A 17097-nucleotide genomic window follows, 5' to 3' on the forward strand; every position below is an offset into this window, starting at 1 on the left:
ACTGAGGGGTTTGCAGTGGCCGAATTCAAGCCGCTACAGTCGCCAACCAAAGGTCTGTTTCCCGACCTGCTGCCCACTCTCCGCCCAGAGAAGCCATGAACAGCGGTGGGTAGCAAGGTGAAGGGACTGTAGGGTGGCTAGCTAGCTAACTCTTGTCTTATTTGCAGTCTGATAAACAGAGATGGAGCTCTACAATGAAATATGATTAAATAAATCAACGTTTAGGAAACACAGGGTTACTGCATGAAGTGTGTGCAATATGCCCGTGGTCGTCTAGTGGGAGGGGCTTATGATAAAGAGGGGAGAGCTGCAGGAGAAGAATGTATTTTTTTCTGCCTTTTCCAGATTTCTGCTTATAAGAGCTGTAATACGAATCGATTAAGTACGATTTTTCTATGAAATTTAAACTTTGCAGTGAGTCAGTTTTAGTTGGTCACACAGAGTAAAAGAAACAAGTTTATTGGATTAAATTAGATAAAATTAAGATTAAATAAGCATCTCTGAAATTACAAAATTAAATGATAATGCTCCCACTGCTGACAGAGGATTATTTAAGAGCCTTATGTCAGACACTCAAATAAAATATCAGCATTTTTTTGTTCTTAAATCAGTCATCTGCCTTCAGAGCTCTCTGTAAAGAGAGAAATGTTTTTATGTTCAGTCTCATCACAGTACAAAAGCCTCCAGTTCAGTACGATCAGTGGTGCGTCAAGATGCTTGTTTTATCTGACCAACAGTTCAAAACTGAGAAAAGCAACTTGATAAACAACTTAAATGATTGATCAATGAAAGAAGACCATTTTAACAGCTCTGTAAAGATGTACTTTGGTACAGCAGTGCTTTTGGCTAAATGCTAACTCTGACTTATTGTTGTTGTGTCGGTCCAACACACTAACACAGAAAAGAGGCTGCTGCCTTTGCAATCTTTTAATCAACAGAGAGGGAGGCACGGTGGAGATGGAATCTGTAAAGATAAGAGGAATCAGACATTCAGGCTCCATCGTGCCAGGGATCAGTCCTTCAACCTAAATCCATGACTAGAACCACCAACCTCGGCTTTACTGTCCCAGGATTTTCCTCCAGAGACCTACAGCACCTTCAGCCTCTCCACAGCTGGAGATAATTCAGACTAATATGTCTATACTTTAAGAAATGAGAAACAGATACTGAAGCTGTGATGGTTTCAAGCTTTCGACTCCCTCGGTAATTGAAAAAGGAAAATAGGATTAGATAGAGATCTATGGAGCATAGCCGAATTTATGATCAAATTCAAATGTCTTTGTAAGATGATACCTGAAATGTGGTTCCTCATATTCTGTTTAAGCAACAGAGCAAACTACCCTGAGTGCTGTATGACAAATTAAGTTTTTAAAGAGGGGACTGTGAGTTGTCTGCACGCAGTTCTCAACATGGAGGCACCTGAGCAAGTGGCTAGCAGCTAAACGGGGCAGCAGTAGCTCAGACTTGGGTACAGAATCGAAGGGTTTCTGGTTCAAGCCCCCAGCCAGATCAAATATGGAGTGTAGACTGGTAGCTGGAGAGATGTCAGTTCGCCTCCTGGGCACTGCCAAGGTGCCCTTGCACAAGGCACAGAACCCCGAACTGCTCAGGGCACCTGTCCATGGGCAGCCCCCTCGCTCTGACATCTCCCCATTTAATGCATGTATAGGTCCTGATTGTGCATGTGTGTGTATTTTGGGCCTGCGTGTATATAACAGAGTAACAGAGGGATTAATAAAGTATATCTTCTTCTTCTTCTTCTAAGGGGGCGATCACACAGAAATGAGACGCTAGAGATGCGGACGCTTCACAGACGCTTGAAACGCTGGAAGCACTTATTCAATGCGCGCTAGCTACTGGCGTCTAATGCTCAAAAAGTTGAAAAAATTTTAACTTTTCAGCGTCTACATGTGTCTACAAAAACACACGTCTACAAAAACACGCGTCTAAAAAGACGCCAGAAAAACGCCCGTCTAAAAAGACGCCGGAAAAACGCCCGTCTAAAAAGACACATGAATGCCGGTCAGATGCGCCGTATCACGGGAAAACAATGGTTTTACTGGCGTCGCGTTTCTAGTGTTTCATCTCGGTGTGATCGCTCCCTAACTGTGCTAACTGTTCGCAATAATGGCAACAGAACGTTATTATGGATCCTACTGCTTCTGAAGGGGTAGTGCAAGCTCTAACCATGACCTCTTTGCCCTCACCCTAACTGTCTCCAAGCGTGGCACATCAAGGTGATGAGTACTAGCCAATCACAGCACACTAGGGTGAGACTTACCAAGAAAAAGCAGGTGGATCCATAACAGCAGCAAAAGTGCTGACAGAGCTAATGGTTATAACCACGGGGGGAACCCGGAGCGTGGGCGCTACAATTCTGTGCCACCACTGTCCCGATATGAAAGGTAGGGTTGAGCCGAATACTCGGATGAAACGAGTATCCGGTACGAATAATGTACTTTTGATGAGTACGAGTATCATATGAGTAAAATGTGTCATTATCTGTTGTGGGAGCAGAATAGGACTGAATTATTTTTTTGTATGGTGTATATATTGTATTGGGTATCAGGTCTAACAGGGTAATTAGCGGTCATGATTACATATCTTCCTGAGACGCTGTGTATCACATTTTGGGTTTACTTGACCTTATACTTCATTCTGCTTAACTTAGACCTGCTGTCCTTGTTTGTGGACACTTTTTGTGCCATCTAGTGGGAGTAAGAGCACAATACACTAATCCATGTAAAACAAGATGGCGGCCATCTCTGCCAAGTCAGTCTGCAGCCGATCCCGATACAAAAGTGGACAACCTGATCACATTTAATGGTTGAAACTTGCTTATCTATGATTAATAATGTTTGTAGTTTGATATGGCAACAAATTTGACCAATACTTAGGAAGTACTTGTTTGAAGACATTGGGACTTTATCATCGTCTCGTCTGAGGATATTAGGACTTAATTATCATTATACTCATTGGGTCCTACTGATCCCAAATAGCTGGGAGAAATTAAAAATGCATACCAAACAAAAATTGGGGTCTCAGGAGGATATAGTAGGAACCTTTCTTTGTCTGGTCAGGTGTTCCACGCGGATGGAAAAACAGTTTTTGATCATCGAAGCATCTTGTTGCGTAGGAGTTACACGTGTGGATGTTTTTGAGTATTGTTGGAAACATGTTTAATGCGCACTGACAAGTTCAATCAGCAGGTTATTCCAGTGCAGCGTCTCAGTGGGTTAAAGCGTTGGCTTAGCCTCTACATCTGATAACGGAAAATTGTCATTTGGCTAGTGGCGTTAAATCTATTACTCTTGTGATAAGAACAATCTGAAGCTCAATGCTGGGGCTGTTCTGTAAATACTTTTCTCGTAGGTAATTAATATTGTAACTTCTGATTGCTGATGCTGCAGTATAGCTGACCTTCAGTAATGTATGTCTGAACTGCAGCTCACAGCACTGAGATCAATGCTCATTAAATCACAGCACTAAACAGCTGTCCCACTAACATGCATACTATAGTAGGGCAGCAGAGACACTGTCGGAACAAACAAACACTGCTCCACTCACAGTCGACACACACACATGTAGACAGAGGAAGATACAAACGGGACCACACACACAGTGACGAGCAGAGACACACTCACATGCACCCAGCTGGGCCACAACAAACTGTTTGAGGTGCCGGCTTGTTGTGGTGAGTCATAGTCTATGTTGCCACCTACAGAGCGCCGCCGTAAAGCACACAGTCACTCGTACTAAATCACAGCTGAGCATCTAAGTGGCTGTCAGACAAAACCTAAAATAACTGGTGTATGAGCAGACAGCTTGTCAGGACGGCTGACATCAAACGAACGCTCCAGCTGCAGGAATAAAACCTGTCAAAATTCCATACGTACTGCTGTAGTTCTGAGATGTTGCTTTTTGATGTGACAAATTAAAGTACTGTGGAAAAAAGACAGTGTGCTTGTGTTCTTGATGTATGCTATAATCCCGTAATGCCATGCACAAAGGAAATGGAGGATCCACTTTCAGCTGGGGATAAGAAATAAAACAAATAGTCAATTATCAAATCTTGAATTTAGCAGCCTTTTTCTGAACCTTAATTGATTTGATGTTTTAAAATTGTGGTTTGATTGATGTCTTTTCACCTTTTCTGCCAATGCAGAATAATTTGTTAGACACTAAATGAAAAAAAAAGCTTACTAATGAGAATTAGTTTATAGTGCACACTATAACAGAACAATTAGTATCAGAGGTGTAAATATAGACAGTTGTGGTTGAACTGGGGCCCCTGAGGTGTAGGCTAATGATTCAGATGGCCACCTCAGGACTGCACCTGTGTTCAAAGAAGAACTCACATTAAATTAAAAATGGTGCCATTTACTATGGGCTATATGCCATCAAAAATACAAATCCATCTCCATCATAGTTTTATTAATTTAATCTAATCTAATCTAATCTAATCTAATTCAATTTTATTTCATTCAATTCAATTCAATTCAATTTAATTTAATTTAATTTAATTCATTTCAATTTAAAAATGGTGCCATTTACTATGGGCTATATGCCATCAAAAATACAAATCCATCTCCAGGTTTTATGAATTAAATTTAATTAAATTTAATTCAATTAAATTCAATTCAATTTTATTTACTTCAATTTAATTAAATTGCATTAAATTAAATTAAATTTAATTTAATTTAATTTAATTTAAAAATGGTGCCATTTACTATGGGCTATATGCCATCAAAAATACAAATCCATCTCCAGGTTTTATGAATTAAATTTAATTAAATTTAATTCAATTAAATTCAATTCAATTTTATTTACTTCAATTTAATTAAATTGCATTAAATTAAATTTAATTTAATTTAATTTAAAAATGGTGCCATTTACTATGGGCTATATGCCATCAAAAATACAAATCCATCTCCAGGTTTTATGAATTTAATTTAATTAAATTTAATTCAATTAAATTCAATTCAATTTTATTTACTTCAATTTAATTAAATTGCATTAAATTAAATTTAATTTAATTTAATTTAATTTAATTTAAAAATGGTGCCATTTACTATGGGCTATATGCCATCAAAAATACAAATCCATCTCCAGGTTTTATGAATTTAATTTAATTAAATTTTATTTAATCTAATCTAATTCAATTCAGTTCACTTTTATTTACTTCAATTCAATTTAATTAAATTGCATTAAATTAAATTTAATTTAATTTAATTTAATTAAATTTAATTTAATTCAATTTAAAAATGGTGCCATTTACTATGGGCTATATGCCATCAAAAATATTAATCCATCTCCATCACGGTTTTATTAATCTAATCTAATCTAATTCAGTTCAATTTAATTTAATTTAATTTAATGTAATGTAATTTTTTATTTTATTTTATTTTATTTTATTCTACTCTGTTTATTTTTATTTTTTATTAGGTAATAGTCAGTAGCAATCTATAACAAATGTATATGCTTATTTTACATGAACTTGATATATATATATATATATATATATATATATATATATATATAAAACAAACGATTAAATTAAATGAATAATTTCTTATTTTCTTTGCAATGAGGATTGTTGGGTAACATGTATGTTGATGTTTCCTAATGTCAAGTCTCTACTGGATCATGTGACAAGACAAGATACAATACAGTCGCTAGTTTAGGTGCTAAATCTGTCAAGACTGACAAGCTGAGCACATCTACAAGTCCAGTGAGCAGTCATGCCTTTGTAACATAAAAGCAGCAGTAAGAAAGGACAAGAGAGGAACTAACAGGAGGAAGCAGTAGCAAAGCTCCCTACATTTGAATCCTTTGCTTTTTTTAAAAGCAGTTACCAGTGGTATATGTGCACCTTGTAACTAGTAACTAGCGAGCACTGGGGCCCGTGGTGACTACCTTACACCACTGTTTAGTACTGTAATGTTTAGTAAGACACTGCTGCTCTAAACAAAAAAGGTGATAACCCTAAAAGACGTTCTTTGGCTTGTAATCGTGGGGGAATCTGTTTTGGTGCTATAGAGCAGCCATCTTTTAAAGCTGCTATACAGCGCCTTTGTCAAGTAGTGCTCGCTGAACGCACAAAGTCAGACGAGCACCATCCTAACTCTGGAGCCAAGATTTTCATGTGTGTGGTATAAATGTATTCAGGTGTGGTCCTGGCTGATAAAGTCATGTTGCATTTGTCTGATTTGTCGTCTTCCACACATCAGGCTGCAAAACTAACATCCATGAGAACACAGAGCCTTGCCCACAGGCACATGTCCAGCCATATAAGAACATGTTCGGTAGCATCACTATAGACAGAGCTGAGCTGACAGTGGGGACAGAGGCAGCAGCACAGACAGAAGCAGTGGGAGTCTGAGGGGGAGCTTGTTAAAAGAGACACTGACCCAGAGCATGCTGGGGGCAAAATCCCACTCTGACCTTGGGGCACACACTCACACACACATTTCCAAGCCAACAGCAATTAGAGTGAGCTCAGGGTTCCTCCTGCTCATGGTGAACCTGTGCCAAGTGCTGCCGCCCCACCCACATCTGTGTAACAGCAGCCTCGCAGCTGATTGGCTGCCCGGCTGCCAGTAACACTTCACCTGATAGGCTCCTACAGTCAGCCAGTGAAACCAGTGCTTGCATCCCTGACACAGCTGTGTGTGGATGCCTGTGATGAATCCTCTCAGCTGATTGGCTCTGAGCTGGGAAGGTGTGTGCGCGCGTGCGTGTGGGTTTCATCTGCGTGCGTGCACATACATAGATATGCTTGGGGGGAAAAAGTCAAACACGTGGATGCCTTTGAAAATCTAATGATCAGATATGTGTCGCAATTAGGAATGATAACGATTATAACAACTGCGCACGTGTAGTCTGGTTTCCATGACAACACCTCTTTTTCTGCGCAGACAACCTGCACGTGACACATCACAGAGCGAGCAGGAGTCAGGGCTGTTTGATCAAAGCCCTCTCGCGGTGTGTTTACGGCTGCGGGGACGTTAATGTGCTGATGTGAGAGCAGCAGCCTCTCTTAAAGGTCCATATTGTGTCGGCCAACAGGTGACCTGCCGGCCAATAAAGGCGCGTGGTGCCTGTGATACCTTTGTGCTGCGGTGACCTGCACATCACAGGCCTCTGAGTGAGACTGCGCCAGTGAAACAAACAGTATGCCCGTTAATAGGATGTCTGGGCTTATCTCGCTATATCCTTTAATATCCCATAATAATGCGCAGCAGAATCACAGCAGCCTGCGCGTCACTGTGCAGCAAGAGAGCAACGCATGCTTGTGCTTACCTCATCTTCCTCTGCTGACCGTGTGGATGAGATGAATGTTTGTTTCAGTGCTTTGTCCTAGTTGTAGTAAAATGCTCCAGCAGCAGAGAGCACCTCTGGGTGCGACGGTGCCAGCGGAGCCTGCAGCCGGCTGGGTGTGCAGATGTTGAGAGGGTGGAGGAAGGCGGCAGGGTGTGGAGAATGCTACACGGATGCCCACAGTTTTCAGGTCTGTCTGGTAGAAAATAGAGATAAAAATGCTCTCCGGTGTCTCGTCACACGGCTGGTGGGTCGGTCGAGGCCATTTCAGAGGGAAGCACGCCGCTGTCCGCAGGACGAGGAGCCGGGCGGAGTGGCTGACAGCGGCTTGTGAGGTGCCATCTTTTCCTCCCTTCAACCACTGGGAGGCTGGATGGAGAGACAGAGGAGAGAGAGAGAGAGAGAGAGAGAGAGAGAGAGAGAGAGAGAGAGAGAGGGAGCAGGCTGCTCAAATATTCAAGTCCTGGTTGTTTGCTGCACGGTAGCGCCCTCGGTCTGGTCATGCAGCTACCGTGCAGCCAGGTATCAAACACAAACGCACACAGTGAGAATAAGTTCTGTCAAATGAATTTTAAAAAGGCTCAAAGTATTTATGGTAATCACTGTATCTTATATCCACTCATAAAGTCCCGTGAAGCTGTTAATGGTTTCCCAAACAAATCAAGGGTGTAGGTGTCATTCAGCAGGACAGGGGGGCGCACTTATGAAATGGGGGTCCTCTGCTCGAACATTTGGAGCATCAAGTAACTAATTTCCTGCATTCTGGTTAATTTTGATGCACCAAATAATCCATAATTTTGTTAAATAAGAGTCCTCTGTTACTTTAATGTTTATACTGGGGGGTGGGACAAATGCACACATGCTAAATACTGAAGGGGACGTGTCTCCTGTGTCCCCCAGAAGGATTAGGATTAAAATTAAAGGATTAAATTAAAGACATTTACACCATAAATTGATGCAGAAATGGCACAATTCCCCAACAGAGGACCTGTTGTCATGTGTCAAGTGTAATAATTTTAATTTATCTTATATAACTTATATAATATGATTATTATGTTTTTTAATATAATTTATTCTATGAAAGCATGAAAGTAGCAGAGGACTTTTACAGAGGATCCGCAAACCCCCATTTCATATGTGCCCCCAACTGCGCCCTTGATTCTGCTGCAAAACAATTAACAGCTCCGTGGGAATATATGATTGGATATAAAATACCATGATTACCACAAATACTTTAAGCCTTTAAGACTCTGCAGAAACAGTATTATATTGTTGTATGGTGTGTGTGTGTGTGTGTGTGTGTGTGTGTGTGTGTGTGTGTGATTCCCATCCACTGGAAATATCTGATATGACATTTCATATTTCATGATATGGGAATTTACTGACTTTAAATCTGTCATCTTATCTTCTGTAATCACGTCCCGTATTCCCTCCTCAACTCTCTGACTGATGACTGAAGATACACTGCTGTACTTAGCTACACAGTGTTCATGTGTAAGTACACACAGTGTGATATTGTTATGTTAAAGGACACACAGAGTGTATGTGGTACACACACACACCTGTTTGTCAGCAGCCTGGATCGACCAGTAAACATCTGTCTCTGTGCGCGACGGCCAGCTGCTGCTTCCTCACATGGAGGACAGACGGGCTCAGTTAAATCTCCACTGAGGACCTCAGTTCATCTGAGGTTTTCTCAAAAGGACTTATTGTTGTTGTGAAGCCGCCATTATCTGTTGATGAGCATTTGTAATGACGCAGTTACACATGTATTTGCATAAAAACTTTAAAGATTGAAGCCATGCAACACATCTGTGTGAGGACATTCAGGACGTTACGTTTCCTATGAAAGAATAAAGAGAAAGAACAAGATCAGGATCACAGACAGGTTTTCATTTTTCCTTTCAAAAGTAGATTTTGCCACTGGACAATACATTTTAATTATGTTTAACTTGTTTTTTTATCTGATTCTCTGGGTTTAAATTGTATTTAATCTTTTTATTTTAATCCTGCTCACTCATTTATGCTTTTTAATGTCTCCATGTTTGTATGTATGCACATACACACATACACTTTGTTTTTAAAGTGCTATATACATTAAATAAACTTGAAACGTGTTGTCAGATTTCATATTTTCTTGCTACTCTTCATTGATATTTGCAAAGAATGAAGTAAGAACTATGAAGTTGGCGACTGCTTGTAATTTTAGAGTATTTTTATCAAGATATTGGTTGTGTTCTGTGTGCTAGAGAAGACACCACATCACATTTAAAAAAAAATGTAACCTAATATTCTGCAGACCGCTCCCTGTGGATTAAATTATAATGGGATTCAGACTGCAGTCAATTCCCCATGAACAGAAAAGGCACGTGGGCTACACAGGATTCATTTCTGGATTGATGCTATAATGAATAAAGTAAAAAATACAAATGATTAAAATAGCAATAAAGTGTCAATAAAGATGAACACAGGCATGAATGCCAGGTGTTTTTCTTTTACACACGTCTGCTAACAAGAGAGTTAATTTAATAAAATAAAATAAAGTGTTTGTTTTTTTGTGAAGTTTTGACTCATAAACACAAGCAGTTTAATGTCCCACTGTACCGCTTTATGCAGGTTAATGCCACAGCTCAAGCATTACAATCAAACCTGTCCCAGTTCTGCCTTCTCACCAGCAGAGGTCCTCCTAACTTCCAAACAGCACAGGAATGTCCCCTGTGATTCATACAGTGGTGATGATCCACCCTCAGGTCATACAAGCCACACCATGGCTTCATGATGATGACAAAATATAGCCCCTGTCATTAAGGAACTGTTATTTAATTGATCTGTATTAATGCCCACATGATGTCACTCTGGTCTGTGGGACTTATCTCCACAGGAGGGCGCTGAGGCTGTGGACATTTGGAGCTTACTCACTTCAACATGCATCTGACAAATTTATGAAAGGTCACAGTGATAGATTCCACTCTCAGGATATTTCCAAACAAGGCTAAACAGTCTCTACATTGTCAGGATTTAGGCATCTAATCAGTCCAGTCTGACAAAGTGTAGATCACTGGAACATGTGCTGAGTATCTACAGCCAACCTTTCCTTAGGGTAATTTCGATATCCTTCAAAGATATGGGGCCCTACTTTGCCATATCTCTGTGTTTAAATGAATAATGAGAACAACACTTAATGAAACTGGTGCAGTATTGAACGAGACGGCTGCAGCTGGGAGCAGCAAAACAGGCTACAACCTAACACGTGGGGTATGTTTGCAATGTCATTTACTTTGTGTTTAACCAGAAACAGCAACAAAATCGCTCTTGCCAAACCCACCAGACTCCATTTAAATAAACAGTAACTTTATATTCATATAACACACTATATTCAGAGTCAACAGCGCACATTCGCTGGCTGTAGGGCTGTTGCTATTATTGTTAAAACGCTGCTACTCAAACTACGGATACCCCTTTTCCACCAACATAGTGCGGTTATGCTCCACTTTATTTTGAACCATTTGAAGCATTTCATCCAAAACTAATTTGGATCAGAACCTAAAAAGTTTGTTCTCAGCTGGAACCAATAAGTAGCAGGTTTTCCTTGACCTCAAGTGCGAACGCTGACACCAACAGCGAGCATGTCGTATTGGAAAGAGAGGATACAAAAGGCAACAACAGAGACATCAAGTGAGAAATCAATGGAAAAAACAGCTTGTAGTGGTGCTTGTTTTTTGTTTTGCTTTTTTGGAAGGGCGCAAAAACAAATATCTGTAATAACAGAACAAAAGTTCACAGGTAATCTGCTACTACTGTTTACTTCTGCTGGGCACTGTGCAATGACCTCCATTCATTGGCTGGTTCACTAGATAGTACCAAGGTTCCAAGAATCCTGAAGGGAACCAATTTGAGAACAAAAATTAATTTGGTGGAAAAGGGATAAGGTTGTACCACGGCCACAAAGAGTACAGAAGCTGAATGAGAATGATACCTGCCCCTTTCCTCTCTCTAAAATTCAGACCAAACTCAGATCAAACAGTAAAACTAGGCAGTGCTGATCAAATATAAACCAAGATACTGCTGCTGTATTGCCTATTTCTCACCTCAAATGTCTTCAGAAACGTATTTCATTGCATTGTTTGGCTGCGGGATTTATACATCTCCGTCAAATCGACGCCATACCTGCAGCATAGGCTCTGCGTCAACGTAACCTGATGTGTACCTCCCCAGAAATGTAACTACCCTTCACAGTGATGCAGACCGGGGCCTAATCCCAAACCACTCCCTACCCACTACCACTTCACTACCGAGTGTCACTCCAAATCAAGTTACACTCGCAGCTGCGGAGGGCACTCTAGATTAAGGGGAAGTGTATGAAAAAGAAGCCAAACTATGGGACGCCCTCACCACTCTACCGGAAGAAGGAAGCAGATGTAACCATGGATACCGACGTACGCTTTGTGAAAGCAAAATAGAGCAACAGGCTATAAAAAAAAAAAAAAAAAAAAAATTAATTAAAATGAGTTATATTAAAAATAAACTTGGATAAGTCAGATAAGAGAATTATAGATTTAAAAAAAAAAAAATCATGAGAATGGGATGAGGAATTTTTTTAGACAGCTTTAAATAGTTTATTTGAGCACGTGGAGGTTTTGACACCAAACATTCTGAGTTTGTTTGAGACTGTAAAGTCAGGGTGAGAAAAACAAATGTGAGTGTTTGATCTAAAATATTTTACAAAGTAGAAAGACGGAACTCTTTCATTTGTACGTTGTTTCCTCCATTGTGATGTTGCGCTTCCTGCTGGGCTCATCAGAAGCCTGCACTGATGCACACTGGCTATCTAAGGGCTGAGCAGTCCACTCGCACTCAGCGATAATTGGTTTGGGACAGCCCTTAATATGGCGAAGCTCCGCGTGACTGCGCAAACGGAGAGGGAGTGAATAGGGCGAGGGGATAGGGGCCGGTTTGGGATTGGGCCCTCCTGTCTATTTCTGTGAGCTGAAACCATTTTCCTCAGTGCAAACAAATTAATATTAATTATTTACTTTGATTTCACAGATCACAAACAATAAATTGTGAAGACAATAAAGCCTCCACTAAAATAACATTTTAAGTCCTGTGTGTGATTTATCCTGGCTTCACATGAGCAGAGGAAATCTCTGCTAATCGCTAGGCTAATTTATACAATGTAAAATGCCATAGGCTTGTGCTAATAACGTTAGCATGTTGTATTTGTTTGGAAAACGTGTTTAGTATAAGACAGTTGTTTTGTCAGTGAACCTTGTGAGCTGTAATGGAGCCGAATTTTGTAACGTTACCTTTGTTAAATGTTGCTGTTGTCCCTGGCTTCATATGAGTAGAGGAAAAGTCTGCTAGCTGCTAGGCTAATTTATACAATGTAAAATGCCATAGGCTTGTGCTAATAATGTTAGCATGTTGTATTTGTGGGGGAAATGTGTCCAGATAAAGACAAGTGTTTGTCTGTGAATGCTGCGAGTTATAGTGAAGCTGATTTGTGTACTTGTGTTTGAAACTGTCTCTATTAAGCAATAGTATGTCTCCGCAGACCCGGAGACTGCAGATTCAGACCCGCAGTTCTAGACCCTTTGTTTTTCGTCCCCTACTGGACGGCTGTATAACTGCAACTAAATCAGCATCTCACCCAAACACCACTGTTTGAAAGAAGTTGGACTTTTAATGCTCTACTACAATTTACAGTTTTAAAATTTTATTACACCCGAATAAAAATACCAAGATTTAATTGTTGATTTATGCCTGGGTGCTGTTCTGCATCATTATTGTTTGCTGGTTGTTCTGTATGGTTTAATCCAACTATTTTAGTTCTTTATTTTTTAATATTCATCAGACTGCTCTGACTAGCACGCCAAAAACTTGCACTGCATTGATCAAACCCGCTACAACATATAATAGGAAACGTCTGGTCTTGGGTGTCCAGTGCTCACTTTTGTTGTGGGAATTTGAAACAAAGGCTGTGAAATACTGGAATGGTTTGAAATGTTTTATTGTGTGCAGTGGTTACATCACACATCAGGGAGATCTGCAGAGAAAAAAAAGAAATCAAACATATCACAAAATTGAAAACAGAAACTCTTAAAAAAAATTAAATACCTATCACAGTCTACACTGAAATACTGAAGATTCTGGAGCATAGCAAATACATTATTATTTCAACATATTAACAATAGTGCCCCTTCCTTACTCATCTGCCTTTCGATCCTCCACAAAACTCCTCCACTTCACTGTGGTTTCCCCTTTCTGGATTGGATTATTCATTTTTCAACCGTTTTACACACATAAACAAGGCCAAAACCTAATAATAGACAAAAATACATTTCTGATCATCTGCGCTGGATGAGCTTAATTTCTATCCACAAAATCTCTAAATATATGCTATAGAGTAATATCAGTGTAGTGATATAAACACACGTGATATATAATATTATGAATAATAAAGGAAAAACGTGTGTAGGTGTATTACATGATATACTACATGAATACAAAATTAACTTTTAGCATAAAGTACACTAATTGCCAATATGTGAACAGTTTCATGCTTGTATGAAAACGTAAGCCTATACACGTTTTTCTCATATCATCCACTTCATTGCTTTCATCATTTATTCATGTTTAATTTAAAGCCTTTGGAAACACAGCTTGAAATAGTAAAAATGCATATATTATATCAAAGTTGAGTGTCTCATTAATCATCCACAAAAGTCTGAGTGAAAATAACCATTAATAACTATTAGAAAACCTGGTTTAAAAACAGCTCATTTTGCTGTTTAGACCACTTGACAGGACAGAGTGGGCGTGGCAGATAACGCTCTGATTGACAGCTCCCTCGTTTTGATTGACATCTCCCTGGCTCAGCAATGGCTGCCACAAATTTAATCCAGCCGTACATGTTTGAGCCCTCTGATGATTCAGAGGACGAAGCAGAAGCTGAAAATGATTCTTTTCAGGTGGTCACTGAATGGTAAGTTTCAAAATGTTTTGTGATTAATATTAATGTTACTTCGTAGAATAGTTAGCATAACTTTTACATGCAATGTTACGGCCAGGCTCCACCGGCTGCAAACGTACAGCGTAGCGTCGCGGCGTATTCATTTGGGCTCCACTGACTACGTACGGAAGCGACACGTAGAGAAGCCAGCGGGGTTGTTTACTGTTTGCCGAGCTGAGAGGCTGCATGTAGGCTGCATGAAATGTTAAAGCATTTTCCACCTAAGTTATTACATATATTTGAGTTATCTACAAGTTTACTGTACTGTTTGTTATCTACTCACTTTCAAATGTCCCCACGGACACAGTGTCACGGATAAACAAAGAAGAGGCGCGTAAAATAGAGTTGTCGCGCCGCTCCCGTTGCCGGTGGAGCCACTGTAATTGATTAACAGGGGGGCGAGCTGCAGACGTGCCCGGTTGAGCCCGGCCGTTAGCTGAGATGAATGACAACGGGAGGCTAGCGCTTTGCCTTTCTTCATTGAGATACGTTTTCACTGAAAACATAAATCTGCTCCGTTTTTCTGATAATAGCCTTTTTCATTCAAACACATCCAGTCTTAATAGATTAAATATGTCTTTACTGTGACACACACACCGACCGTCGAAGTGGGAGAGACCAGTGCCGGCCGGCCATCTCTCTGGCGTTGTGTAGAAGTATTTGCCCGCCTCGAATAATGTTCCCCTCCGGCTAAAATTGTGTTGTTTTTCCCGCAGCATCACCTCCGCGATTGGGGATATGTTTATGCGTAGCAAAGCTAACTGCGTGGGGTTAGGGGTGAGGAAGGGTGCACATTACGTCCCCTCCCCGCGAGCCGACACGGGCACCGGGCCCGGGGGGCAAGCCTGGCCGCTCACAAGCCGCCTCTTCGGCAGCTCCACGAGCTGCAAAGGCTCGGATTGTCCGGGCTCTGGAGCCGGTCAACCTGATTCGAGTGCTGCTGGGAACCCGCCGGAGGCAGAGCCTCCGCTGGGTCGCAGCCGAGCGGTTCAGCCAGTTTACGATCTGTATTTTCTAAACATCAGACTAGAAAGAGGAGTTGGCTCAGACTCAAAGAGGCAGATTTAGCTGGAGCAGAAGGTTTTGTTTCGCTGCCACTGGGGGGCGGGATGAGACAACTGACTAATGATTTATGATTGGTTTGGAATTTATTGCGTAATAAATCTCAGAGATAACCACGGCCAAATCAAACCCAATTTCAAGAATGTACAAAAACTTAAAAGACAGATATTTTGAATTTGGATGGAAACAGATTTCTAATTGTTTTTACATGTTTAATATTATGTACATAAGACCCTAAATTACATAGTTAGAAGGCTATTGTGGATTTGGGTTTCCAGAGGCTTTAAAGCACATGCTAAAATTATTCGTCATCGCGCTTCGGTTTCATGAAACAAAATGTGCAGGTCAAACAGTTCATTGCTAACAAGCTACACTATTACCTACTACTGTAACCCATATTCGACGTGCCTTTCAGACTATCGTGGTAAAGACAGTCACATCATTTTAAACGTATCACTGTAAAACATGAAGTTCGCTCTCTAATTCAAGTCAACAAAATAGTTTAAACAAATAGTATGATTCACATTCAATACTCACACTCGGACCGTCGTCGGCCATATTCAATAGTTGTAATAGTATGTTGGCTTCCAATGAAATAGAGGGCGCTGTCGCGAAATACAAGGGGTCTGAATCTGCAGGTCTCCAGGTCTGCACACACACCCTCCTCCTATTAAGCCATGTTGAATTTTAAAACTTTACAGCACTTCACAGAAACGTCCACCGCCAACTAGTGTTTTAGAGGTGTAACTGCAGAGTGACACAGACCACCACGCAAGTATAAATGCTCACAAGCAGTGCTGATAAAATAATCAGTTACTGCGTCGCCTATTTATCATCTGAAATGTTCTCAAAAACACATTCTGGCTTACCTTTTATCTGTAACTGGAGATCGTTTGTTGACCAGCCAGCCGCCATGTTGTTTCCTGTTGAAAACACCTGCGTGAGCGTTTATTGGTCCAGTGCGGCGCTTTGCATTCTGGTAGTTGTAGTTTTGTTTTCATCTTGAGCAAAAGCAAACACCTTTTTCTCTGTGTTCTCCGGTCACATAGCATCAATTATAAAAGTATTTGTGTCTTTCTACTGCACAGACAGCCTAGTTTTATGAAAAGACCATGACTTAAGCAGTGAGATACTTTTTTATACACATGATCTGAGTATTTCTTCCACCACTCCACTCTGTCAACTTTATTTAAATGTTGCCGGGTGGGTTTGGCGACAATGATTTAGGGGCTGTATCTGGTTAAACAAACAGTCTGAGCCTGTCAGTGGCAAACACTAACACTTTTCGTGGACATATATCCACAGTGCATAGTGTCCTTTGTGGATACATTTCAGTCTGTTTCAACACTGGCAGCTGCAGCACTCTTACTCAGTGCTGGACCAACTTTCATAACTTGTCACTTAGTCACAAAAACGTGGGAAAATAGGGCCCATGTTGAAAAACTGAATCAGCTTCTGACTCAAACTTTATTGGAGTGAACTGAATCCTAGAAAAAAGTTCATGTTGCTGAGTTCTTCTCACAGTTGGAGTGGAAAAAGTTGCACTGGGCACAACTCTAACATTTTCCACAAGTCTTCATTTGACTGTTTATGCAACTGAAAAGGTCATGGCACATGATTTACAGCAATTTCCTGCTCATCAAAATGTTCAGTGGCCATTTATTCCCTGCAGTCACTTTGTAAAAGCCCGTTCCCATCATCAG

At 40.5% G+C, this 17097-nt stretch overlaps 2 protein-coding genes across 3 annotated transcripts in view; one reads left to right on the plus strand and one right to left on the minus strand.

Annotated features, from left to right (window-relative positions):
* The window catches only part of evlb (Enah/Vasp-like b), a 97581-nt gene extending 81276 nt beyond the window's left edge, over window positions 1-16305 (minus strand). The window contains exons 1-2 of one of the 2 annotated variants that reach the window (XM_049590510.1): window positions 16264-16305; window positions 7303-7689 (exon numbers count right to left, since the gene is read on the minus strand). In XM_049590510.1, the coding sequence (XP_049446467.1) occupies window positions 7303-7307 (5 nt within the window). In that variant the 5' untranslated portion in view covers window positions 7308-7689; window positions 16264-16305. Of the gene's footprint in view, window positions 1-7302; window positions 7707-16263 lie in introns of those variants that run through there. The other variant, XM_049590509.1, reaches the window with a different exon arrangement.
* LOC125897313 (vascular endothelial growth factor A-like) overlaps window positions 1-17097 on the plus strand; it is a 341071-nt gene that overhangs the window by 240336 nt on the left and 83638 nt on the right. The gene's annotated exons all lie outside the window — the stretch shown is intronic.

The sequence above is a fragment of the Epinephelus fuscoguttatus genome, linkage group LG11 (genome assembly GCF_011397635.1).
Source record: "Epinephelus fuscoguttatus linkage group LG11, E.fuscoguttatus.final_Chr_v1".
In the NCBI taxonomy this organism is placed as follows: Eukaryota; Metazoa; Chordata; class Actinopteri; order Perciformes; family Serranidae; genus Epinephelus; species Epinephelus fuscoguttatus.